The following is a 26,475-nucleotide window of genomic DNA, read 5'->3' as shown; positions in this document are numbered from 1 at the left end:
CCCAACAGAGAGTTCATTAAAATTATCTGCTGTGACACTAAAATCAATGCTTCAAAGCTTTAATGCAAGGACTTAGTTGAAAAACAGAATGCATGTCAACTAGCATAAAGGACTACAGGGAGTGACAGTAAAATACTGCATAGGAGCTATAAAGAATAAGACAGGATATCAGCCTGAGCTTCTTGGATGTTTACACCTCAGCAGAGGCTTCCTCTCCATGGTGGATGTAATCATTGATGAAACGCAGATGCTTGGACACTTGGGTGTAGACCCCAGGGTGGCCTTTTAGACCACAACCATCTGGACTCCCATAACTCATGATGCCCACCTGCACGAAGCCACCAGCTGCACGACACACCAGCGGGCCACCATAATCCCCCTTTGGAAGCACAACAGACACATACACACTCATTGAGTAAATCTTTCCAGTTTGTCACATTTTTATTTGAACTTGTTAGTTGACACACAGCAGATAAATATAGCCATTTAGGAGAAATATTTCAGTAGTTGGGATATCGTTAGACTTTAAAGAGTCATTGTCAGTGGTGGAAAAAGTACTGCACCAACAGAGCAGTCAGTGTACAAATACTACATTACAAGTCCTGCACTCAAAAGCCCCTTTTACACTGCCAGATTTTCCACGAATATTGGGCCGTTTTGCTGGCAAGCTGCGAGCGTTTAGACATGCAGAAGTGGATTGGCGAGTTGATCCGTGGTGCCCAATTTTCCGCCTTGTAGGGTCGTCACATTGGCGGAACACTTTTGGTTTAAAAAGACCGAGGCGGCCTTCCTCAACGGGAGGAGCTGTTGAAGACTTGTGGGAGGAGCTGTTGATGACACCGCATGTGCAAGCCACTGGCGGTGGATAAACAGGAAACAGCTGATAGCAGGAATTAGCGAGCAGCTAGTAGCAAGAGAAAAACGCAAACCTGAAAGACACTGTAATGATGAACAACTGAGGAGACAAGGAATTGCGCACTACGGTTGGGTCGGTTCTTGGTAATACCAATTCGGTTTGGTACTCCGTCTTGGACCGTTTTTTTTTTTTTTTGAGGCCGACCGGACCTTATACTCGGGCGGAACGTACGCGGAGCGGACTACGCGGAGGTCCGCCTGGTAAAAGTGGACGTCCCTGTGCACGCAAAGCATGACCATGCGGACTCCGCTCCGCGCATCCAGTGTCGCACAAAAGAAATCCGGTATTACCAACTTGATACAGTTTTTCACAAAAACCGGACCGTTTTTTTTTTTTTCCTCATACCAACCCAACCTTATTGCACACCCTCCTTGTCCTCGCAAACGAAGAGGCCATTAACCGTCAGATGACAGGAACGGTGAAGAACGGGCCGATTTACGAGAGAATCGCCGAAGGACTGACTAGCCGCGGCTCCGCTCCCACGTCACTGTTTATGTCACGCTGAGCTACACGTTTTGTTACTTGCTCACACCCCCCCATTGCCCCAAAAAAGGCGCATTCTGTATAAACAAAAGTAGGTAGGCAGCATTTTGCCGCACTCTCTGATTTTGTTTTTATACTGCCAATGCTGAAAAAAGGCTGATTGGGCTTTCCTGCAAATTTGCACGACACAGACACAGTGTTGACTGAGCCCTGACATTTGCAGTATTTCGAACTGGGTGTCTGTGGTGACATTCCCGGAAGAAATCACAAGTGGTGCACAGTTAGTGATGCATTTTCCATCACTCAGCAGTGGTTGGTCCACCAGAGAGGTTAGGTGGAGCTAACATGGCAGACTTGCTCTTCGACTAACTCGTGTGTGAAGCAGGTGGCATTCTGTTTTTTTTTTTTTCCAGTCTCTACTAGCATTGTGAGTAAACTGTTATTATGATCAAACAAACAAAACTACAAAAAAAGGAAAAGAGTGATGACTACAGATAATGAAACTTCAAAAAACAAGTGGAAATCCAATACGAAGAAAAAATTTGACGTTCAGAAGAATGCCAGCTGCCACACTGTTTAGATCTCTGTGAAGGGAGATCCAAAAACATGCCTGCAAGTCTTGCTCATCCCTGTAGGTGCCGCCAAAGAGAACAAAACAGAGGTGTCTGAGATTGTAACTTTCAAGTATCAAAAATGAAAGAACTCTCTGTAGTAAAGTGGTGGGTAGAGTACTGAGAATTAATACAGAGCCAAAAGAAACAGATTAATAAATTACTCAAAGTGAAAGTTTCTTTTAATTTTAATAATATGAACATGAAGCATTAATGTTACACATGAAAATAAACAAACCAGTAATAATTACATTTCACCTACAGTATGTGCAACTTTCAGTGTGATTCAAGCCCTTCTTGTCATCTATCATCATGGGGAATGTGAAGTCACTCGCCAACGAAACGGACGAACTGGCAGCCCTCATAAATAACCAGCGTGTGTACAGGGAGTGCAGTATGCTCTGCCTCACGGAGACGTGGCTACATGGGCAGGGGCGGAAATCCCGGGGGGGACAGGGGGGACATGACTCCCCCTTCAGTAAAGCTGTACCCCCCTAGAATAATTTGAGACACAATTAATAATTTTTGAACAATGCAGTAATATTTATTGAAAGCACAATGTAAGCGGTGCTCATTATAATCGCGCAATAATGTGCTATTTAAATCTTAAAAGATTTAGTCCCCCCCCTCCCATTCCTAGTAGCGGTATATCCCACACTCTTTCCAACGGGCCGGGCTGCTTGGCAGCAATAGCAGCGTGTGGCTGGAACCGCTGCCCACATCGCGCATCGCAGGGTAAGATGTACACTCACACAGACACAGTTTAACTTATACAAGTTACAACACAACCCATTTACTGTTACAACAAGCCCCAGGTCCAGGCTGATAATATAAAGTGTCTGTAACATTTCTCCTGCATTGTTCAAAAGCCTACTCAATTACGAGTGCTGCTAAGCTAAAAGCTAATGATTAAGCTCAGAGTTTAGTGATAGTCAGAGTGGACAGGAGAGAAAGAAGAGGGAGAGGACAGGACAAGAGCAGTCAGTGGCGGAGCGGCTCGTAGCTAATGGGTACCTGTCTGTAGGCTCTCCTCCTGTCAGTGAGACAAACATGAAAGACGTGCAGACGAGGAGCGGTCATTACGCACAACTATTACACACGGTTGTGACGGAGCGTAGCTAATGGGTACCTGTCTGTAGGCTCTCCTCCTGTCAGTGAGACAAACATCAAAGACGTGCAGACGAGGAGCGGTCATTACGCGCGACTATTACGCACGGTTGTGAGGTGCGCAGCGACAGATCTCACAGCACACTGTTTATAAATCAGTTTACCAGTTTAATTGCAGGAAATGTTTAGTTTTAGTTTTAGTTTAGTTAGTATAGACATTCACTCTGCCTGTTGGAGAGATAGAGAGAAGATTAAAGCGTCAAATTGCGGTAAAAGATGCTGTTATAAAAGACAGGCTACAACTTTTTTCCTTGTCCCCCCGGAATTATTCTCTAAAATTTTACTGTTTATTGTCCCCCCCAACTATGAAATGGGATTTTCGCCCCTGTACATGGGAATACACCGGACCAGAGTCCAGCCCTGCGTTCCAATACCCATACTACCATACTATTTAGTATGCCAGAAAAAGAATTAGTGTGTCCCAATACATAGTATGTCAGATGCAGTATGCCAAAAGTACCAGGATGTTCTACTACATCCGGCCATATTTCGCAGTATGCATGTCAGCATGCTTCTTTGGCCATTCTGACCCACAATCCTTTGCGCAGCGGAAGTTACGTCACACTGACTGAGCTGCATGTACAACCAACGCCCACACTTCCTTTCATACATGGTTTATTTAATTTGAGATACTAAGACACTACATAGTATGACTGCAATGATCTGATTATATACTGTCACATATCATACAGTTTTGCAAGAACATGGTTACAACATTCAACTTTATTGTGATTATAGTATAATCAATGTTAGGGTTCAACTATGACTACAATATAGAAGATTCTACCAGTATAGGCAGTGGTGTAAGTGTGGTATAAATAATGAATGAATACGACTAAATATGAATATACTATGGGCCAGGTATGAGCAGTATAGAGTAGTAAATATATAAATAGTAAAAGTCAAATATACATATTAAGTAATGTAGTAAGAATGTGCAAGTATGTTACACTACAAATAAAAGTAATGTGAATGTAAGGCTGCTTCACGTGCAGACAGAATATAGTGCCAGCAGCTGCATAGCTGTAAATAAATTTAACATCAAACATCTGCCAGCAACAGAGAACTATGTGTGAAGGGGGTTAATATGCCTACTGGTGACTAGTTCAATAGACAGGTCACTAATAATAGGCTTGAGACTGTTTACGTGAACACGTCAGTTTATTGGAAACAACAACATACATTATGACATAACAGCAACACAGCTCTCTGGCACCTCCGACGGTATGCACGACTCTGGCGAGCTCGACGAGAGGAAATTTGCTGCTTCTCCGAAGTACAACAACACAAAATATTCAAATGTGGCGCTACGGACGGCTGCGGAAGTGAGCAAGAGGGTCAGAGTTCAGGGAGCAACGTGATGGCGGATGTAGTGTGTCCCAATAGTATGCATAGCCTACTGCATGCATACTGCATACTACGCTACATACTTTTTAAGGGCAGCTGCAGTACATACTAAAAGTATATAGTAGAAGTATGCGATTTGGAACGCAGGGCTGCATGGGTCCAGTTTTCAAGATCCGCCCCGCCCCTACCCTGCGACGTACAAACCCGCACCCGAACCACAAACCCGCGCATCAGGCCAATTAGTACCGCAACCCGGTCCGACCCGTTGAAACACGACCCGCAGCCCGACCCGTAACCCGGATTTAAGTAATCATTTTGGGTCATATTGGCTGAATATTGAACAGCATATCGCCACAGTTAAGGTGCCAGTAAGTAAACAACGACCTGAATGAAGCAGCTCTCACAATGAAAACCTGACTTCAGCTCCATCATCAACCCTCTGTGTTCTTCTCCCACACGAGTGTAAAAGCACTCGTTTGTTAAGTTTAATGCTTTTAAACTTTTAATCTATGTAAAGGAACTTTACATGTGTAATAATAGACTTACTTTCTGTCCAGAGCGACGTTCAGCAGTTTCGAGCCGTCACGTGTTTTTAGAATCCATCGAGGAGATAAGTAATCCATCAGGGAAACACACTTCAGAAACATTATAAAGTTTTATCCACTTATTTCTCAAATACCTAAATAATTATTTACTGTTTTGGAAGCGGCGCTTGTTAGACGGTGGCAGCCATGTTGATTCTGTCGTCCAATCACAAATTGTGTTATTAGATGGTGTAAACGCGTATAAACAGCTGAACCAATGACCGTTGCGAAATAGCGGAGGCGATCCTCAGAGAGTAAATAATGACCAAGATAGTTATCTGTAGTTTACCGAATTAATGACTGATGTGTTTATCTAAAACCCGCGATCCGACCCGCATGTTATTTTTCCCACCCAGATCCGAACCTGGGAAAAATGTTTTTTTTAAAAACCACCCGCAAATCAGCTGTTTTTGTGGGTACCCGCGGGTACCCGACCCAGTGCAGGACTCTGCACCGGACAGTGTTATCAATCTACCCGGCTTCACACTAATCCGCGCGGAGCAGGGAAGCAGAGCAGCAAGAAGAGAGGAGGGGGGCTTGCTATCTTTGTTAACACTAAGTGATGTAACCCCAGACATGTAACCGTAAAGGACTGTGTGTGTAGCCTACTCCGGATGTAGAACTCCTGGTGGTGGGACTACGGCGTACTATCTACCGTGGGAGTTTTCACACGCCATCATGGTGGTTGTTTACATTCCCCCATCAGCTGTTGCAGCCAGACGTCCTCCCCTCAGTGTTCGCAGGACTGCAGATGCAGCACCCCAGCGCTCTCATCCTGATCAGTGAGGACCTCAGTCATGTCTCTCTCTCCTGTCCCGACCAACTTCACACAATATGTGGACTATGCAACGAGAGGGAATAAAATCCTGTATTTTCTGTATGCCAGTGTGACGAAATATAATATAATATAAATATAATATAATATAATATAATATAATTCTTATTCTTTCCCTCCACTTGGTGACCACAACCTGATACTCTATCTATTGACACCACCTACAGGCCGATGGTGGAACAGCAGGCGGCCAGCACAAGGACTGTAAAGGTCTGGTTTGATGACACACAGAGGAGGCGCTGCAGGAGTGTTTTAATGACACAGACTGGGGACTTTTATAGAAGACTTCAGCGATGACATGGAGGTTCTCTCTCGTTGCATTACAGACTACATGAAATTCTGTGAGGACATCATTGTCCCAACAAAAAAAGGTTCGCTGCTTTTCTAACAACAAGCCATGGATCAATAAAGACATTAAAGGCCTTCTTAACAGGAAGAAGAGGGCATCCATGTCCAAGGATTACGAGGAACTCAGGGCTGTTCAGAAGGAGCTGAAGAGGAGACTGAGGGAGGCCAAGGAGAAGATTGAGGCCAAGATGGGACAGAATAACACAAAAGAGGTGTGGAATGAGATGAGGAGGATGACAGGCTGTGGGAAAGCCACACCTGGAATCAAAGGTGGCCCAGAATTTGCAACAGAGCTAAACTTATTCTTCAATAGGTCTGAGACAACAACCCCCCTGTGAGCTCTGTCTGTGGATCAGAGTCCCCACCCACCATCACTGTACCCATTCACACCTCTGCTGTAGACTCTGCTCCTCTCCCCAGCAGCGACCTGTCTCCCTCTCCCTCCCCCTGCTCATCGACCACTTCAGCTGACAGCCCCCCCCTCACTCCACTGCCCCCCCTCCAGCACCTGAGGCCACTGCTCTCTGCCTTCCTGGACCCCCTGCAGTTTGCTTAACAGCAGCACATTGGTGTGGAGGATACCATCATCTTCCTTACTCACAAGGCTCTGTGTCACTTGGAGAGTGCTGGAAGCACTATGTGAGATTCATATTCTTTGACTTCTCCAGTGCCTTCAACAGCATTCAACCAGGTGGTATCAAGTAACACTGGGGTGCCCCAAGGAACTGTTCTGGCACCATTCTTCCTCACCCTCTTCACCTCTGATTTCCGGTTCAATTCTGGTTCCTGCCACCTCCAAAAGTTTTCCAACGACTCCTCTGTAGTCGGATGCATCAGCAATGATGACGAGAAGGAGTACAGAGGACTGATTGAGAGCTTTGTCATGTGGAGCAACCGAAACCGAAATCACCTTCAACTCAACATCAGCAAGACTAAGGAGATGGTGGTGGACTACTGGAGGAACCAGAGTCCTATCCAGGGCGAGGAGGTGGAGATGGTGGACTCGTACAAGTACCTTGGGGTCCACATCAACAATAAACTGGACTGGACTCATAACACAGATACCCTCTGTAGGAAAGGACAGAGCAGGATGTTCTTCCTGAGGAGACTCAGATAGTTTGGCATCTGTAGTGGGCTTCTCAAGACCTTCTACCAGTCTATGGTTGCCAGTGCACTCTTCTTTGCTGTACTGGTGAGGTGGAAATAAGACTGGTGAGGTCAACAGGCTCAACAAGCTTGTGAGGAAAGCCCGCTCTGTGGTGGGACTGGACCTGGACAGTCTGGAGACAGTGGCTGAGAGGAGGGTGAAGGACAAAATCTGTGCAATCCTGGACAATCTTTCTCACCCCCTCCACGATGAGCTGTGGCTGATGGGCAGCTCATTAAGCCAGCGGATTATCCCACCCAGGTGCAGACCTGAACGATTCAGATGCTCTTTTGTGCCCACCGCCATCAGACTGTACAACAGCGGTCTGGCTTAAGCTACATCCATCTCGGAACGGACTTATCTTGCATCCGTCCAATATGACACTTTATCTGCCACCTGTCACTTTATTTCATTCAACACTTTGCCATTTTTTAGTCACTTTATTCATCTGATGTAGCAATTTTATTCATGTAGCAATTTTATTGTATCTTTTATTTATCTGTTATTATCCTTAATTTTTACTTTTTATTTTTTCTCTTCAATCTTACTCTATTTAATGTCCTTTGATTTTGTCTTGTGCTGCTGTGATACTTGAGTTTCCCCTCTGGGGGATCAATAAAGTATATCTAATCTTGCAGAGGCTAGAGGAGGAGTTTTTAAAGGTAAAGGTCTTGGTGGTTTTTAGGAGGCACAGCAAGCACTTCATCATACAACTGCTGTCTTTTTTAGATTTTGCATAAAGAGTAGGACTGTTAGCATTTGAGTTTTAAAGTTAGAGTGACGATACTGGTATCATATGAAACTAGAGGACTTAAGGAATCATGTTATGGTTCGTATGGTAGCTTCTCAGTAAAGGGGCTAAGTAATGCTCCAAAGTTAGGCAAAATTTTGGCGAGGGAAAACAGCATAGCCTTTTCACAGAGGTCCCTTGACCTCTCACCTGAAGATATCTGAATGAAAATGGGTTCTATGGGTATCCACAATTCTCCTATTTGCAGACATGTCCACTTTATCTTAGTCCCAAACAGTTTTGGGCACAACCTATGCGCTTTTTTGCAATCATTGTTTATTACAGATTTCTGACTAGAAAAACTTGACACAGTGCAGAGCTCAAAGTAATTTTCAGGTCAGCTTTCAGGTGATATATACCACATCCATGTAACATATACTGATGACCTGCTATCTCCCCCAAAAGGTCATCTGTTCCCCCCAAAAAAGATAAAAATGGGTCTACAGTATGTGGGTCTCAGAGGGTTAACTGTGTTCTGCTATTTTGTCTCTTTGACCACACTGTTGCAGCAGAGCAACACTGATTTGAAAGAAAAAAAATACAAAAGTCAAGATCATAAAGTAATTTTCTTTTGCATTATTTTGATTCCCAAACAAAACACCCTGGTAAGAATTGCGTCACCTTGTTAATATGGACTTCAAAATAGTTTTGAAATGCAAAATTACAAAATTTCAAACCTGTGATTAAAAAGTGCAATTAATCCCAATTAACTATGGAAATTCAATGATTAATTGAATTTCCATAGTTAATTGGCTCTGTCATTGACATCTGCAGTAGAGGTGCTACTTTCGTGCTGCTACAGAAAAAAGTAAATTACAGGCTCAAAAATATACTCAAGTGAAAAGTAAAACGCTTTACTACCCACCCCTATCCCTGAAACTCATATATCATCATGTATGACTTTCATAGGTTATTAATACTTATTCATCAATGCATAAGCAGCATTTTACTGTTGGTGTAAGGTGGAGCCAGTTTTAACTACTTCATGTAGTTAAATAGCGTAGCCTCCCAACCTAGGAGTTGTGCCCCCCTCAAAGACAGTTGAATTTATATTTCACCTGACCTAAATAGTAAAACTTACTTTGCAGGCATCCTTCCCCTCATCCATGCCCCCTGCACACAGCATGCCAGACGTCAGTTCAGGATACTTGGCCTTACACACACTGTGAGGGATGATGGGAATCTTCAGCTCTTGAAGAGTTTCTGGATCCGGCAGTGGAGCTGCATACATACATACACACACACACACACACACACACAGAAAGAGCAAATGAGAGGGTGATATTGTATAGTGACTGAAGTTAGGCCTGTATTTACAACTGGATATTTTTGTCTTTAATGAATTACAGCAAGGGCCCTGTTCAAAAAGCAGTTTTAACAAACTCTGAGTCTGACCCTAAGCTCTTAGTTGACTAACTCCAAGATAGATGGAAAACTCTGAGCTTTCAGCTGATCAGAGCCATTTCAATCAACTCTGAATATGTTCACTCTGAGTTAAGCTCATGCGTGTTGAGTGAGAAAAGCCAACAGAAGTGGAGCTCCGATACCACAATTCACAGTGGCAACAGGTAAAAATAAAATGCAGAGCCTCTATTTTAATCAAGCTGACAAATGATATTAATGCATGAATATGCAGATTGTGCACATGTATATTTTTTAAAAAGCAACCTATGTCAGAGCAGGGAAAAGTGTCAATAAGTTAACAGAACAAAGTGTTATTCAGTGTTGTCCATTGTTCATCACTAGGCCATAGCCTACATAAGTCAGCATTTTATATATATTTGTTCAGCTTTAGTCTGACAGGAACAAAACACAGAGGCCAGCAACTGATCATTTAAAATATAGCTGAAGATTTTAAAAATATATGAATCAAAGACATAAAGACATGATTGAAAGATAACAATCTGATCCAGTAATGATGTATTTGGTGGTTGTACTTGAAAATGTGTGGAGGTTAAAATACAAGATTTTAAATCTAAGACATCTATTTTAATCTTTGGCTCAACAGCATTCAGTGGCTTTATTTCTGCTATTTTACATAATAAATCTAAACATTTTCACTGAAATGCTGTTAAAACATGTTTATGTGCAGCAGCCTGTTCTCTCGCTCTCTCTCCCTCTGCCAGGATGGTCTCCCTCCTCCCTCTGCCTGCACTCAGGTAGAGAGGGGAGGAGGGGATAAGAGGGACAGGGAGTGTAGAGACAACGGAGGCATGGCACATGGCAGACAGACAACAGATCAGGTAGGGAGGAATCTTTTTCTTCCTCCCTTGTTTTTCCTCTCCCCAAACAGGTTATTTCCCCCCATGCTCGTTTAGGTGCTGGGGTTTCGTTGTTTTAGTTTGTTGTGTTAGTTTGGGCTGGAAATTGCCGGTAGTCACGTTATTTGTCTCTTTTGTTTTCTTTAGGTTTAATTCATGTTTTAGGTAGTTTAGGGGGAGCGCTGGCCCACTACATGGTTGGCCCAGTGTCTTCCCTCCTTTTGTTCCTTTTTGCCGGGGTCCCTAGTCCCTTTTTGTTTTCCTTTAGTTTGTTTGTGTCTTTGTTTAATGTTTTGGGGTATACAATAAAGCTGGTGGGTAAACTGTTACTTTTGGTGTGGCGTCCTCTCTTTTTATATGTTGCAGCCTCCTGCCCCTGTTGAGCTGGGTTTTGTTACTGTTTGTATGGAGGCCGTAATAGAGCTACACATGCAGATAAACTATCTGTTTCATGAGATTAGAGGTGAGTTGATGTTGTGTAATATCTGAATGTGAGGACAAAAAATTCTGTTCAAAGAAATGACTGACAGCATATAAAAGTGGTAACTTTAGATGGTCATGTGTAACAAACTAATATCCAAACAGGACTTTGACTCTGACAGACAGTAAACCTCTGCTAATTAATGCGCTTCGATACAAGGTTTAATACGAACTGAATCAATGAGGATATTATACAACATGGTGGCTCTGTCAGAGGGAGGAGACAGAGAAACTCAGGGTTTGAGTTTCCCTCATCTAACAAAAATTAAACTTTTTTGGAGGAATCAGAATCAGACAAAAATCATTATTCAAAGCTAAGTATATTTATGTAACTGGGACAGTCAGAAGATGCTTTTAGTGATTCATCTGGAGAAAACAAAAACTGAAGTGTAAAAACTGTAGTCAGGAAATAGTCCAACACGACCCCCACCACCCACAGAGGGATCCGGAAGGGATCGGTGCAGTGTGGATCGGGCAGCAGACCAAGGCGGGGGCCTTGGCGGTCCGATCCTTGGCTATGGAAGTTGGCTCTTGGGACATGGAATGTCACCTCTCTGGTGGGGAAGGAGCCGGAGCTTGTGGAAGAGGTTGAGCGCTACCGGCTAGTTATAGTTGGTTTCACCCCGACACATAGTTCCGGCTCTGGAACCCAAGTCCTTGAGAGGGGTTGGGCTCTCTCCTTTGCTGGAGTTGCTCCGGGTGAGAGGCGGAGGGCCGGGGTGAGCTTTCTGATATCCCCCAGACTCTCTGCCTGTACGTTGGGGTTCACCCCAGTAGACGAAAGGGTTGCTTCCCTGCGCCTTCAGGTCGGGGAACGGGTCCTGACTGTTGTCTGCGCTTATGCGCCGAACAGCAGTTCAGATTTCCCTGCCCTTTTTGGAGTCCTTGGGACGGGTGTTGGATAGTGCCCCGACCGGGGACTCCATTGTTCTGCTGGGGGACTTCAACGCTCACGTAGGCAATGACAGTAGGACCTGGAGGGGCGTGATTGGGAGGAACGGCCTGCCCGATCTGAACCCGAGTGGTGTTCAGTTATTGGACTTCTGTGCGGGTCGCAGTTTGGCCATAACGAACACCATGTTCGAATATAAGGATGCCCATCGGTGCACGTGGCACCAGGACATCCTAGGGCGCAGGTCAATGATTGACTTTGTCGTATCATTTGACCTGCGGCCATATGTTCTGGACACTCGGGTGAAGAGAGGAGCAGAGCTGTCAACTGATCACCACCTGGTGGTGAGTTGGATCAGATGGCAGGGGAGGACGCCACGCAGACCTGGCAGGCCCAAATAAGCAGTGAGAGTCTGCTGGGAACGCCTGGTGGAAGAACCTGTCAAGATGATCTTCAGCTCCCACCTCCGGGAGAACTTCAACCGCGTCCCGAGGGCGGAGGGGGACATTTAGTCCGAATGTGCCTTGTTCCGCTCTGCCATTGTCGAGGCGGCTGTTGTGAGCTGTGGCCGCAAGGTTGCTGGGGCCAGTCGCAGTGGTAATCAGCCGTCAGGCTAAAGGAGGAGGCCTACAGGGCATGGTTGGTCTGTGGTTCTCCGGAGGCAGCTGATGGGTACTGGCGGGCCAAGCGGAGCGCAGCAGCAGTCCGTGGAGGCCATGGAGAAAGACTATCGATCGGCTCCAAAGAGGTTCGGGCAAACCGTCTGGCGCCTCAGGGGGGGAAGGCGGCAGCTTGCTAACATTGTTTACAGTGGGGGCGGGGAGCTGCTGACATCAACTGGGGACATTGTCGGGCGGTGGAAGGAATACTTTGAGGAGCTCCTCAATCCCACCAACACGTATTCCAGTGAGGAAACAGAGCCGGGGGTCTCGGGGGTGGGTCGTCCAATTTCTGGGGCAGAAGTCGCCGAGGTAGTGAAGCAACTCCGCGGCGGCGGAGCCCCGGGGGTGGATGAGATTCGCCCTGGTTATCTCAAGGCTCTGGATGTTGTAGGGCTGTCTTGGTTGACCCGCCTCTGCAACATTGTGTGGACATCGGGGGCAGTGCCTCTGGAGTGGCAGACCGGGGTGGTGGTCCCCATCTTCAAGAAAGAGGACCAGAGGGTGTGTTCCAACTGCAGGGGGATCACACTCCTCAGCCTACCCGGTAAGGTCTACTCCAGGGTGCTGGAGAAGAGGGTCCGGTTGATAGTTGAACCTCAGATTGAGGAGGAGCAATGTGGTTTTCGTCCCGGCTAATGTTGGGCCGTTTTGCAGGCAAGCTCCGAGTGTTTAAACACACAGAGCCGAATTGGCGAGTTGGTCTGAGGTACCCAATTTTCTGCCATGTAGGGGTTAACATATTGGCGGAACCTTTTTGGTTTAAAAAGAATGAGGCGCCCTTCCGCCATGGGAGGGGCTGTTGATGACTTGTGGGAGGAACTGTTGATGACGCCGCACATGCGACCCACTGGCGGTGGACTAACAGGAAACAGCTGATAGCAGAAATGAGCAGCTAGTAGCAAGAGGAAAACGCAAACCTGAAAGACACTGTAAAGATGAGCAACTGGGGAGACAAGGAATTGCTCGCCTTTCTTGCCCTCACAATCGAAGAGGCCATTAACCGTCAACTGACGGGAATGGTGAAGGACGGGCCAACTTATGAGAGAATCCCTGAAGGACTGACCAGCCGCGGCATGTATTGTACGTCATTGTTTACGTTACACGCTGAGCTACACGTTTTGTTACTTGCTCGCCCCCCATTGCCCCGAAAAAGGCACATTCTGTACGAACAATAGTAGGCTGGCGGCATTTCGCTGCACTCCCCGATTTTGTTTTTTTTACTGCCAATGCTGAACAAAGACTGATTGGGCTTTCCTGCAGATTTGCACAGTTCCGATCAGTGACGGACTGGGACCAAAAAGAAGCCCTGGAATTTTTGACACAGAGGCCCCATGGTGGCGCATCGGCCAGCCAGGGGTGAAAAATTTTCATATTATTTGACAAAAAACATAAAAAACACTACCATTGATGGAACGTTTCAGAGTGCCACAGAGGCACAGACTGTTCCACAACTACCATAGAAACTCACACACTCACTCACTGCCTTGATGCACAGTAGAAGAGGAGATATACAGACACAGTCATTATGAATGATAAAATTGATTTGTGGCTTGCATGGGAGCATGTGGAAAGCTAACCATATGATGAGAATGCAGAAATTCAAAACACACCACACAATCAACTCACTACAATCGCACTGGTACAGTAGACAACAATGCGCAGCACACAAGATAATAAGGCAGCAGCAGAACCCCCATAAATTCAGGCACATTAAAAGGCCAGACTAATAACCTCAGTTAATAATACTAGCTCTATGTCTACCAAAACACGAAAATCTGAAATCTGAAACACCACACAACTTCAGAGGCTAAATATTTAGCTTACTTCCACCATTAACCATAGGCGCCCCCTCTTGGACAGAATACAGCACAACCAAATTATAACAACAGAAACATAAATCTTAAACCAACCACAATGCATATTACAATAGCTTCACCAAAACATGAAAAGAGCACTGCACAGCCACAGTGCACATTTCAATAGCTCTATCAAAAGCACTAGTTACAACAGAAACAAGAAGGACCCTATGTGTTATAAGCCATAATAAATGTTACAGCAGCCACAATGCATATTACAATAGCTTCACCAAAACATGACAAGAGCACTGCACAGCTAGAGTATAAAAATAAATATGTGTCTCTCAGTGTCTTCTTTTAAATCTCTTCTTAAGACTCACATTTATCATATGGTCTTTTCTTAATTGATGGTAATTAATTATTGTAACTGTTTTTAAATTATTTGATGTTTTATTGTTTTATGTACTAATTGTTTTAATTGTGTAATTGTTTTTATTGTTAAGCATGTTGTAACTCCGTTTTGAAAGGTGCTATACAAATTAAGTTATTATTATTATTTATTATTATTATTATTATGTCTTACATTTAAGTAGTTAGCAGGCTGAAAAGAAGTTTGCTCTTCTCTGAGGCAGAGGCCATACTGCTAGCTGCACTTGCTGCAGAGGTGCTCGGTCTGTCGCCACCGGGTAAACACTTTTTTGTAAATAAGTCTGATATTTTCACATACTTTTCACTCTCTGCGAGCATAGCCTTCCTTTTTTACTCTCTCTTTTTCTCCGCTCCACCCTTCTCCACCTGTCTTTTCGTGCCTCGATCCATTTTCTTTTCTTGTTGTGATGTTGTCGTTGACGTTGAGTGCATCATTCATTTGTCACTTGTCAGATGTCAAATGTCATCACTCAATGATCGCGAGAAAAAGCTTGATGACCAAAAACACTTTGTATTACCGGAAGCCCCATTTCACTCATATTTATTTAAAATTGTATTTAGGCTACTACTTATATGTATATTGTGGCCGATAAAAATGTTTTGGGCTGCCAAGAGAAGATTTATTTATTTATTTATTTATTTTATGTTTTATTTATTTATTTATTTTGCCTGGCGGCCAGCGGCCACAAGACCATGTGGTCGTTAAGCACTTAGTGCTTAAGCTTATAAAGTAATTATCATTATTATTATTTTTATTATTATTCAAATTGAAGCGTGCTCACTGCTGAAACACTTTCAGCAGCCAAAACATTGTTGGAGCTGTTAAAATGCAAGTGCTAAAAGAGGCTGTGGGGAGTGTCATTTTTTGTGTTAAGTTTATAAGCAATTGCTGCTTTGTGGGATATTTCCTTGACTCCTGGTTGTATAAGCTTGATTTGCTTTATTTGCAGAACTTACCATTATTTCCAATGTTCCCCCAGCCAGTGATCCAGCATTCAGATGATGAACCAAAGATGTCGTCAGCGCTGGGCAGAGTCACTTTGTTGACCTGCTTTGAGAATGTCAACTTTTTCTTCAGCTTTACCAGGGCGATGTCATTCTCATAGTAACTGCCCAGGTTCCGATAAGCAGGGTTAAGCATGATGTTTTTTATGCCCATGTAACGGGCAGACTTCTTTTGCAGGTTGTGTGAGCCAACCCAAACCATTGATCTATGCAAGTTAGGTGGAGGGTTTCTGGCAACACAAACATACATGTTAGTTTTCTGCATGTAAGAAGCTATATTAATTGTAAAAACACACACTTTGCATTAGTGTTCCATCATGTAGGCAAGTTCAGCTGAAGTGGGTTATACTGCATTGCCTTGTTTTGATACATATTATAACAGGATGAGCTGATGTGCTGTTTATTTTCAGAGTCTATATTATCTATATATTACCTACATCATATCAATAAGGCTATTAGCCATGTATTGCGCCTGATATTTTGATATTCAAAGGTGTAACCTCAAATTAGCCAGTAATGCTTTTAATTAGTTTTGTTGTTATATGAATCACATATATACATATTTACATGTTCACAGGTATAATGAGAATTAGTTGAATTCAGTAGAATTCATTAGTAAAATGTAGCCTAATATAGTGTTCTTGATATACCCAGGTGCCTGTAATAATCATTGTTTTTATGAAAGATGCTTAGGCTCAGACTTCATAATTGTGAAAATACACATACTTGTCCAAGCAGTTTGCTGCAGTCAGCACCCACTCAGTGTTGAGGATAGTCCCGCCACAGCGCCACGTGTTGACACCATCAGATGTAATGTTTATGTAGACCATCCATGGCCAGCGGCTCTCTGGAGCATCTTGCCCCCCAACAATTGAGCTCCTCACCTCAGCCCCAAGCAAACCTGAAACAGAATTAATGACACTTTATAGAAGCTATGATAGACAGATAGATACAGTGCTTCATTAATATGATGAAAAATGTACTGTTATAGTAATTTAGAGTATTAAATACAATAATAAGTGGTAAAAAAAATACTATTCAAATAGTACTAGTAAGACTGATTCAATGGTAAGATTTAAAAAGAAAAACAATATTTATAAACAATAACTTGGATCTGTACTTCAGATGTCATGTTCCCAAGCATCAGATGGATGCAAGGTCATGGTGACCCTGACCTTTAATCACCTCAATCCCTTAAGGCAATCTTGAGATACTGCTTTCACAATAATGAGACAGACAAGGTCACAGTGATCTTGACCTTTGACTAATGACCACCAAAAATAATTAGTTCATCGCTTAGTCCAAGTGGACATTTGTACCAAATTTGAAGGACTTCCCCTGAGGCATTCTTGAGATATTGTGTTCCCAAGGTAGGACGGACAACCTGAGAACAATGCCTCTGGCTACAGATATCCCCGAGTTTGGTGATGTTTGAACAAACACTCATTGATTTATGGCCACATTTTGCGAAAGGCTGTTTCACGTGTTTGGAACTGATGGTGCCCTGTATTGTCAGATTTCAAAATAATTTTACACATTAATTCAACATCAGAAATTAACATACCCTGCAAGTTTTGTGGTGACTGGATGAACAATTTCTGATTTATAGTCTAATTTGCATTATCCTATGCCCTTGTTTTGCATTTGTGGCGCCCCCTGGTGGTTGATTTAAATCTCACTTTCAGGGTATGTTACTTCTATGGTTATTGACTTAGATCTATTTACATGTTAAACCATGCCCCCTAAAGTTAATTGGTCAATATTATCAAAACCCAATGAATTATAAACAGGCTTTTGATAACTTTTGACAAGCTTTGTCTAATGATGATCCACAAAAATTTGGTACGAATCAGACCTGCAGTTTAGGAGATGTCAAAACTGTGTTTTTCACAGAGGTGGAAAAAGTACTGAAAAATTATACTCAAGTAAAAGTACCTTTACTTTGATAAAATTCTACTTAAGTACAAGTAAAGCTACCCATCTAAAAATCCACTCAAGTAAAAGTAAAAAGTAGTTTGTTTAAAATCGACTTAAAGTAGAAGTTACTTAGTTACTTCCAACAACTTGATGGGAGTCACTCATATGCAGTGCAAAAATGGTCCAGGGGTCATAAATCCAATCCAAAAACTGGTTATTTTTCTATGATGAACCATAGAATTCAATTCAATTTAGGGCTACAATATCATTAGAGCATCACCATCGCAATGTGTTCTTGTGCAATAGTCACATTGTGAAACTCGCAGTATAAGTTCATCATATCAGTATAATATTAGTCAAAGGCAATATGCCATACTTATTTTGCTGGTTAATACTTTAGGTTGTGAAGTTCTCAATTTCCATGACAGATTGTAAAATGTATATTTCATGCAAATACAGCCTTTCCAAAGCCCAAATGATGACTTCTTTCCAAATAGAGCTATTCAAGTTATTGCAATACACTGTATATTGCAATACATACCACAGTATACAAAATCGTTGTCGCATTGTCAGTTTTGTCTAATATTGCGCAGCCCTCATTCATTTTGACACACAACTGTTAGACTGATGATACACAGAACAACTTTTTGAGCAATGTTGTTGGGCATTATTCTCAGGGATGCAAACAGGTGTATGGTCATAAAAGAGAGAGCTTGTCGAAGCGAAATTCTCAAAATTAAAATACACTAACACTAATTTGGAAGAATACTGTGTATTCCAAAACAGAACAAATCCATGCTTCTCCCTCCGGTGTTGTGTTAGATCCCGGTTCCCCCGGTTTTTTCAAATTTAATATTTAATATTTTTATTCATTCTTTTATTTCATTTTTAAGGCTTGGATATCTGTGAACACTTGAACAGAACAGAATATAGATTCTGATATTGTTGAAAAGGATGTTGTGTTGTAAAGAATAATGTTGGAGATGTGCACTCATGTTGAAATAAATCTACATTGTGAAGCAACCCTTACTTGCACTGAATTGGAAATATTTTAGAAAAAATACACTGAATTACAAGGCTTTAGAGAACAGTGCACTATTGTAGACTTAACATCTAAGGTTATAGTAGGTCGTGATCTAAAGTGGGCCGGTCTGAGGCATGAAACTCCAGGGCTGAAAATGAGTCCCACTCCGGCCCTAATCAAAGCGCATTAATTAGCAGAGGATTACGGTCTGTCAGAATCAGAATCGTGGTTGGACATTAGTTTGTTACTCAGGACCCTCTACTGCTTTAATGCACTGCCAGTCATTTCTTTGAACAGCAGTTCTTACCCTCATATCAAAATATCACACAGCATTAAGTCACTTCTAATTCCTTTACACAGATATCTGCATATTTATCATCATCATAGGACAGTTGATAGGTTCCAGGATTGAGTGATTTCTTAGAGCAATTTTACTAAAGCGTTTATTGCATATAGTGTGTAATCTTCTTTTCAAACATAGAAATAAAATGATGTGAAAAAAATCTTGGGTTTAAATTGTAAAAAGCAGTAGGCTTATGCATGAATAATTATCTCTATCACTAATGATGTGATTGGTCTTATTAACAGATCATAATTCCTATAATATTGGAGACTATTAAAATTTATGATGAGCAGGATCGTTGGACAGCTGCAGAATTAAATTTAATTTTTCAAATAGACTACGTCTAGTCTGAGCAGGTTTTCACAGAATTTCACGGGCTGTGTTTAAATTTACATTTGTTAAAGTAGCTGTAATAAAGCCAATGAACACTGTTGGGCCAAAGATTCAAATACACTGAACAAAAATATTAACGCAACACTTTTGTTTTTGCTCCCATTTTTCACAAGCTGAACTCAAAGATCTAAAACATTTTCTATACACACAAAAGACCATTTCCCTCAAATATTGTTCACAAATCTGTCTAAATCTGTGTTCGTGTGCACTTCTCCTTTGCCGAGATAATCCATCCCACCTCACAGGTATGGCATATCAAGATGCTGATTAGACAGCATGAATATTGCACAGGTGTGCCTTAGGCTGGCCACAATAAAAGGCCACTCTGAAATGTTCAGTTTTATCACACAGGACAATGCCACAGATGTCGCAAGTTTTGAGGGAGTGTGCAATTGGCATGCTGACTGCAGGAATGTCCACCAGAGCTGTTGCCCGTGAACTGAATGTTCATTTCTCTACCATAAGCCATCTCCAAAGGCGTTTCAGACAATTTGGCAGTACATCCAACCAGCCTCACAACCGCAGACCTCGTGTAACCACACCAGCCCAGGACCTCCACATCCAGCATGTTCACCTCCAAGATCGTCTGAGACCAGCCACCTAGACAGCTGCTGCAACAATCGGTTTGCATAACCAAAGAATTTCTGCACAAACTGTCAGAAACTGTCTCAGGGAAGCTCATCTGCATGCTCGTCGTCCTCATCGGGGTCTCCACCTGACTGCAGTTCATCGTTGTAACCGACTTGAGTGGGCAAATGCTCACAAACTCTCCAGCTAATTCAGAATGCAGCAGCACGTGTACTAACAGGAACTAAGAAACGAGATCATATTTCTCCTGTTTTAGCTTCTCTGCACTGGCTCCCTGTAAAATCCAGAATTGAGTTTAAAATCCTACTGTGAACTTATAAAGCTCTAAATGGTCAAGCTCCATCATATCTTAGTGAGCTCATAGTGCCATATTATCCCACCAGAACACTGCGCTCTGAGAACGCAGGGTTACTCGTGGTCCCTAAAGTCTCCAAAAGTAGATCAGGAGCTAGAGCCTTCAGCTATCAGGCTCCTCTCCTGTGGAATCATCTTCCTGTTACGGTCCGGGAGGCAGACACCGTCTCCACATTTAAGACTAGACTTAAGACTTTCCTCTTTGATAAAGCTTATAGTTAGGGCTGGCTCAGGCTTGCCCTGTACCAGCCCCTAGTTAGGCTGACTTAGGCCTAGTCTGCCGGAGGACCCCCCTATAATACACCGGGCACCTTCTCTCCTTCTCTCTCTCTCTCTCGTATTCTATTACTGCATCTTGCTAACTCGGCCATTCTGGATGTCACTAACTCGGCTTCTTCTCCGGAGCCTTTGTGCTCCACTGTCTCTCAGATTAACTCATATCGCAGCGGTGCCTGGACAGCGTGACGTGTGTGGTTGTGCTGCTGCCGTGGTCCTGCCAGATGCCTCCTGCTGCTGCTGCCATCATTAGTCATTAGTCATACTTCTACTGTTATTATACACATATGACTATTGTCACACATGTATACTGCCAGATATTAATACATACTTTCAACATATTGTACCACAGTAGCCAGAACTATAACTATAATATTATTACTTTCAATAATGTTGTTGTAACCTACTGTCATTACCTGCATCTCTCTCTCTGTCTCTCTCTCTGTCTCATTGTGTCATGCGGATTACTGTTAATTTATTATGCTGATCTGTTGTGTACGACATCTATTGCACGTCTGTCCGTCCTGGAAGAGGGATCCCTCCTCAGTTGCTCTTCCTGAGGTTTCTACCGTTTTTTTTCCCCGTTAAAGGGGTTTTTTGGGGAGTTTTTCCTTATCGGCTGCGAGGGTCATAAGGACAGAGGGATGTCGTATGCTGTAAAGCCCTGTGAGGCAAATTGTGATTTGTGATATTGGGCTTTATAAATAAAATTGATTGATTGATTGATTGACATTCGATGGTGTCTGGCAGGTTGGAGAGGTGTTCTCTTCACGGATGAATCCCGGTTTTCACTGTTCAGGGCAGATGGCAGACAGCGTGTGTGGCGTTGTGTGGGTGAGCAGTTTGCTGATGTCAACGTTGTGGATCGAGTGGCCCATGGTGGTGGTGGGGTTATGGTATGGGCAGGCGTATATTATGGACAACGAACACAGGTGCATTTTATTTATGGCATTTTGAATGCACAGAGATACCGTGACGAGATCCTGAGGCCCATTGTTGTGCCATTCATCCACGACCATCACCTCATGTTGCAACATGATAATGCATGGCCCCATGTTGCAAGGATCTGTACACAATTCCTGGAAGCTGAAAACATCCCAGTTCTTGCATGGCCAGCATACTCACCAGACATGTCACCCATTGAGCATGTTTGGGATGCTCTGGATCGGCATATACGACAGCGCGTTCCAGTCCCTGCCAATATCCAGCAACTTCACACAGCCATTGAAGAGGAGTGGACCAACATTCCACAGGCCACAATCAACAACCTGATCAACTCTAGGAGATGTGTTGCACTGCGTGAGGCAAATGGTGGTCACACCAGATACTGACTGGTTTTCTGACCCCCCCCCCCCCAGTAAAGCAAAACTGCACATTTCAGAGTGGCCTTTTATGTGGCCAGCCTAAGGCACACCTGTGCAATATTCATGCTGTCTAATCAGCATCTTGATATGCCACACCTGTGAGGTGGGATGGATTATCTCGGCAAAAGGAGAAGTGCTCACTAACACAGATTTAGACAGATTTGTGAACAATATTTGTGAGAAAGGGTCTTTTGTGTATATAGAAAATGATTTAGATCTTTGAGTTCAGCTCATGAAAAATGGGAGCAAAAACAAAAGTGTTGCGTTTATATTTTTGTTCAGTGTAGATGTCTGAAATTCAAAATCTACTGTATTTTAACCTCCATACCTTTTCAAGTGCAAATCACCAAACACATTGTGACTAGATCAGACTGTGATCTTACAATCATGTCTCTCTCTTTGATATATATGTATATAATATGTAGGGCTATGTATTAAATCTTCGACTGTATTTTTCATCTTCAGTTGCTGGCCCCTGTGATTTGTCCCTGTCAGATTAAAGCTGTACAATATATAGGCTATAGCCTATATTATTTAAACTTAATGTAGGCGGTAACCCAATGATGACTTTGCCAGCTCTGAATTAGACTCTTTTCGTTGTTGTTGTTTTTAGATAAATGTGCGCAGGCAGCATATTCATGCATTAACATTTCTACATCCACCAAAATGGAAGTTCTGCATTTTATTTAGCCTACCTGTTGCCATGGTGAATTGTGGTATCAGAGTAGATGGCTTTTCACATTCACCACGCACGAGTCATTCAGAGTGACCATACTCAGAGTTGATTGAACTGACTCTAATCAGCTGCTCTGAAACTGAAAACTCAGTTTTCCATCTCAGGGTTCATCACATCAGACTTTGGGGTTAGACTCAGAGTTTGCGATCCGCGAGCAAATCTGGCAGGAAAATACACTGATGATGATGATGATGATAGAAATGATCTAGCCTAACTATGATAAACAATAGAATATACATCCCATGCTTCCATATAGCCTAACATGTCATGTCTTTTGAGTCTAGACAGAGAGCGAGAAGCACGAGCAGAGCCACACACGCACTCACTCTCTCTTTCTCTCTCTCTCTCTCTCACACACACACACACACACACACACACACACACACAAGCAGAAAAAGACAGCGCACTAAATTTGATTAGAACAGAGAGCAAAATGACCGGTGCGAGGAAACGCACTTCTGGAGTGAACGGCCTTGCGACAGCTGCGCGACACTTCAAATCGGTGCGCTTCGGCGTAAAGTGCAAACCGTAACTCTGGAAAATTCTGAGTTTTCAGTTCCAGTACAGCTAATCAGAGTCAGTTCAATCAAATGAAGTGTGTTCACTCTGAGTTAAGATCGTGCGCGGTGCATGAGAATAGCCATCGTCAGTGGAGCTCCGATACCACAATTCACCATGGCAACATTGAAATAAAAGGTAGAGCCTCCATTTTAGTCCCGTGTGCATAGCGATATAAATAGCTACATGAATATGCAGACTGCGCACATTTATCTAAAAAATGAAATAAAATAAAATAATTTAAAATATAATAAAATAGAATAGAAAGAGTCCGAGTTAGAGCGGGGGAATCATCAACACATAAACATAATAAAGTTTGATTAATTGTTATCCATTAACTAGTCATTAAGCCATTGCCTACATTAGCCTACATTTTAAATATATTTGAACATATTTAATCTGACGGGGACAAAACACAGGGTCCAGCAACTGAAGACAAAAAAATATAATTGAAGATTTTAAAAATATATTTAGGCTATATCAAAGACAGAGACATGATTGTAAGCTCATGATTTGATCCATGTATTTGGTGATTTGCACTTCAAAGGGCACGGAGGTTAAAGTAGATTTAAAATTTCAGACTTCTATTTGAGTCTTTGGCCCAACAGTGTTCAGTGGCTTTATTTCAGATAGGCCTACGTAAACGAATGTAAATTAAAAGACAGCCTCTGAAATTCTGTTGAAACCGGTTTAGACTATAGGCAGCCTACTGAAAAAAACTCACTTTGATTCTGCAGCTGCTCCAAATTCCTACTCATCAAAAATAGTAACATATAATGTCCAGTATTATAGGAATCATGTTCCAAATATGCAACAAATCACATCATGAGTGACAGAGATATTTATTCATGCATGGGCCTACCGATTTCTACCATTTAAGCCACAGAAATAAAATTGTTGGGGGGGGGCAAATTGGGCGTTTGTCTCTGAACCCATCATCTATCATCTGATGATGATAAAGCATATATATATATGCAGATACCTCTGTATGGATATTAGAGGTGACTTGTGTGATATGTGTGATATTTTAATGTGAGGGCAAAAACCGCTATTCAAAGAAATGACTAACATCACATAAAAGTGGTAACTTCAGATGACCCTGAGTAACAAACTAATATCCAACCAGGATTTTAATTCTGACAGATAGTAACACTAATAAATTAACTGCTAATCAATTTCCTCTCATCTGGATTACTGCACTGCTCTTTATGTAGGAATAAGCCACTCATCCATATCTGGCTTGCAGCTGGCGCAGAATACTGTTGCTAGACTACTAACTGGAAACTCAAGAAAAGACCACATCACACCTGTCCTGGCATACCTGCATTGGCTACTGGTCATGTATAAACATGAGTTAAAGGTTCTGTTATTTGTTTTGAAAGATTTGCATGGCCTGGCCACCTAGTACATCTCTGAGCTCCTCAGATCCAACCCCGGATCCCTCAGACCAGCTGCTTCTGGCTGTCCCAAGATTGAGGCTCAGGGGTAAGGCCAATCGTGCATTGTCCAGAGCCACCCCAAAGCTTTCAAACAGTTCACCATTTTAAGTGAAGTGTTTCCCCCCTCTAGACACTTTTAAGGCTAAGCTTGAGACGCACATGTTTTCTGAGGCCTTTAAGTGTCCCTAAGGTTTCAAGGTTTTATATTTCAGATTTTATATTTCACATTTTACTCTTCTGTGTTTGGATTTACTTTATTACTTTACTCACTTATTTGTACATTCTTATGGGATAATATTATGTTATCTCTTCTGCTTTTTGCTGTTACAATTTTATGTTATTCATATTACTTTACTGTACAGCACTTTGGTTAAGGCTGGTAATTGTTAAATGTGCATCATTTATAAACTTGATTTGACTTGATGTAACTTGATGAAACCTCTTTTTTAAATCTACAACAGAGACACTACAGGCAGTAATGTGTTTTTAAACACAGAGATTAAACTATAATGTCTAGATGTCACCACTAATCAAATAACTGTTGATATCTGTCATAAAAATCATTTCTAGTAACAGAACAATTTTACTGCTTTTGGCATTAAAGATCTATGTTTTTGATACCTCATCTTATGATTGATAAAAGCATTTATATTCCTAAAAAGATTATATTCTACTAGTAGGCATTAATAAAATAACTTGTGGATAAATCATCACAGATTCATGTTTGTCTTGCTCACCTCCAGTGTTGTGAATGAGAACCAGCACAGTGAGAAGTCTGCTGAAGGCCATGGCTGTGATGGAGTGAAGTGGTGGCTCTGCAGGCAGCAGCTTTATAGCTGGAGACATGAAATTCTTATCAGTACTATCAGCCTTCATTTAGTCTCAAACCACACATGGAAAAGCACATTTACTCAAGTACTGTGAAGTGCACTTTTAAGATAGTGATACTTTGCTTGAGTAGGCGATTTCCAATTTATAAGGCTTTATATTTTTGTCCCACAACATTTAGAAGATAAATATTTTATACTTCCACTGTAAAAGTTTAAATACAATTGGTTGCTAGGTATCAGTCTTTCCAGACACCTTTTTGTTATGGTAACCTGTGCTATTTAAAATCAGCTGTACCTTTTGATTAATATTAGACAGCACAGCAATGACCATATATGACTTCGAATCCCTCTTCTCCTGCTGACTCTGATAACTGGCTGGTGGAATTTTCAAATGTAAACATCTCAAAAACAACAACAACAACAAAAAAAAAAAACAAGGACTAAGTGGAAAAGATTAGTTTTAGCTACAATTCTGACTGCACGGACAAGGAAGACCATCTCTGTGTCCATCTCAGCATCAGCAGGAGCATCAAGGCAGCATGTAGGGATCAAACACCAGCTAACATCCCAGCCATAAATGTTGGTAACACTTTACAATAAGGTACACAACTGAGGAACTAATGAGGATTGAATGAGTAAGTAATTATCAGTTAATGAACAGTTCTTAAGTCACTCCCAATCAAATGTCATACAGTAGATAATCATTAGTTAATAATTAGTAAATTATTAACCTTTGTTACACCAGTTCATCTTTTTCAATTTCCATTTATCCAAAATCCACACTACGCTCGTCCAAGTGGTTGTTTTTTAATGTACCCCAGAATTTTAACAGATCTGGAGCAAACTGCATTTTCTTACTCTGCACCATGGGCATGGAAAAATCTTCAAAAAGATCTTAAG

General features: G+C 42.3%; 1 protein-coding gene across 1 annotated transcript; it reads right to left on the bottom strand.

The window, feature by feature from the left end:
* Positions 1-43: 43 nt before the first annotated feature.
* On the bottom strand, positions 44-25,613 carry LOC117268053 (tryptase-2-like). The gene is made up of 5 exons (XM_033644210.2): positions 25,483-25,613; positions 16,480-16,654; positions 15,706-15,983; positions 9,310-9,449; positions 44-379 (listed from the first exon to the last, which is right to left on the bottom strand). The coding sequence occupies exons 1-5, from the start codon at positions 25,589-25,591 to the stop codon at positions 191-193; spliced, it is 891 nt and encodes a 296-aa protein (XP_033500101.2). The 5' UTR covers positions 25,592-25,613; the 3' UTR covers positions 44-190.
* Between the last annotated feature and the right edge of the window lie 862 nt (positions 25,614-26,475).

This window comes from Epinephelus lanceolatus, chromosome 18 (assembly GCF_041903045.1).
Source record: "Epinephelus lanceolatus isolate andai-2023 chromosome 18, ASM4190304v1, whole genome shotgun sequence".
Lineage (NCBI taxonomy): Eukaryota > Metazoa > Chordata > Actinopteri > Perciformes > Serranidae > Epinephelus > Epinephelus lanceolatus.
This window is presented reverse-complemented; position numbering and strand designations above follow the sequence as displayed.

What these genes read in the sequence shown, in the direction of transcription:
- LOC117268053 (XM_033644210.2), bottom strand. Translation starts at nt 25,591, where the DNA reads ATGTCTCCAGCTATAAAGCTGCTGCCTGCAGAGCCACCACTTCACTCC. An exon ending in GCAGCAAACTGCTTGGACAA is followed by an intron (nt 15,984 to 16,479) that starts GTATGTGTATTT and finishes TTGTGTTGCCAG; the next exon opens with AAACCCTCCACCTAACTTGC. An exon ending in GGGGAACATTGGAAATAATG is followed by an intron (nt 9,450 to 15,705) that starts GTAAGTTCTGCA and finishes GTATGTATGCAG; the next exon opens with CTCCACTGCCGGATCCAGAA.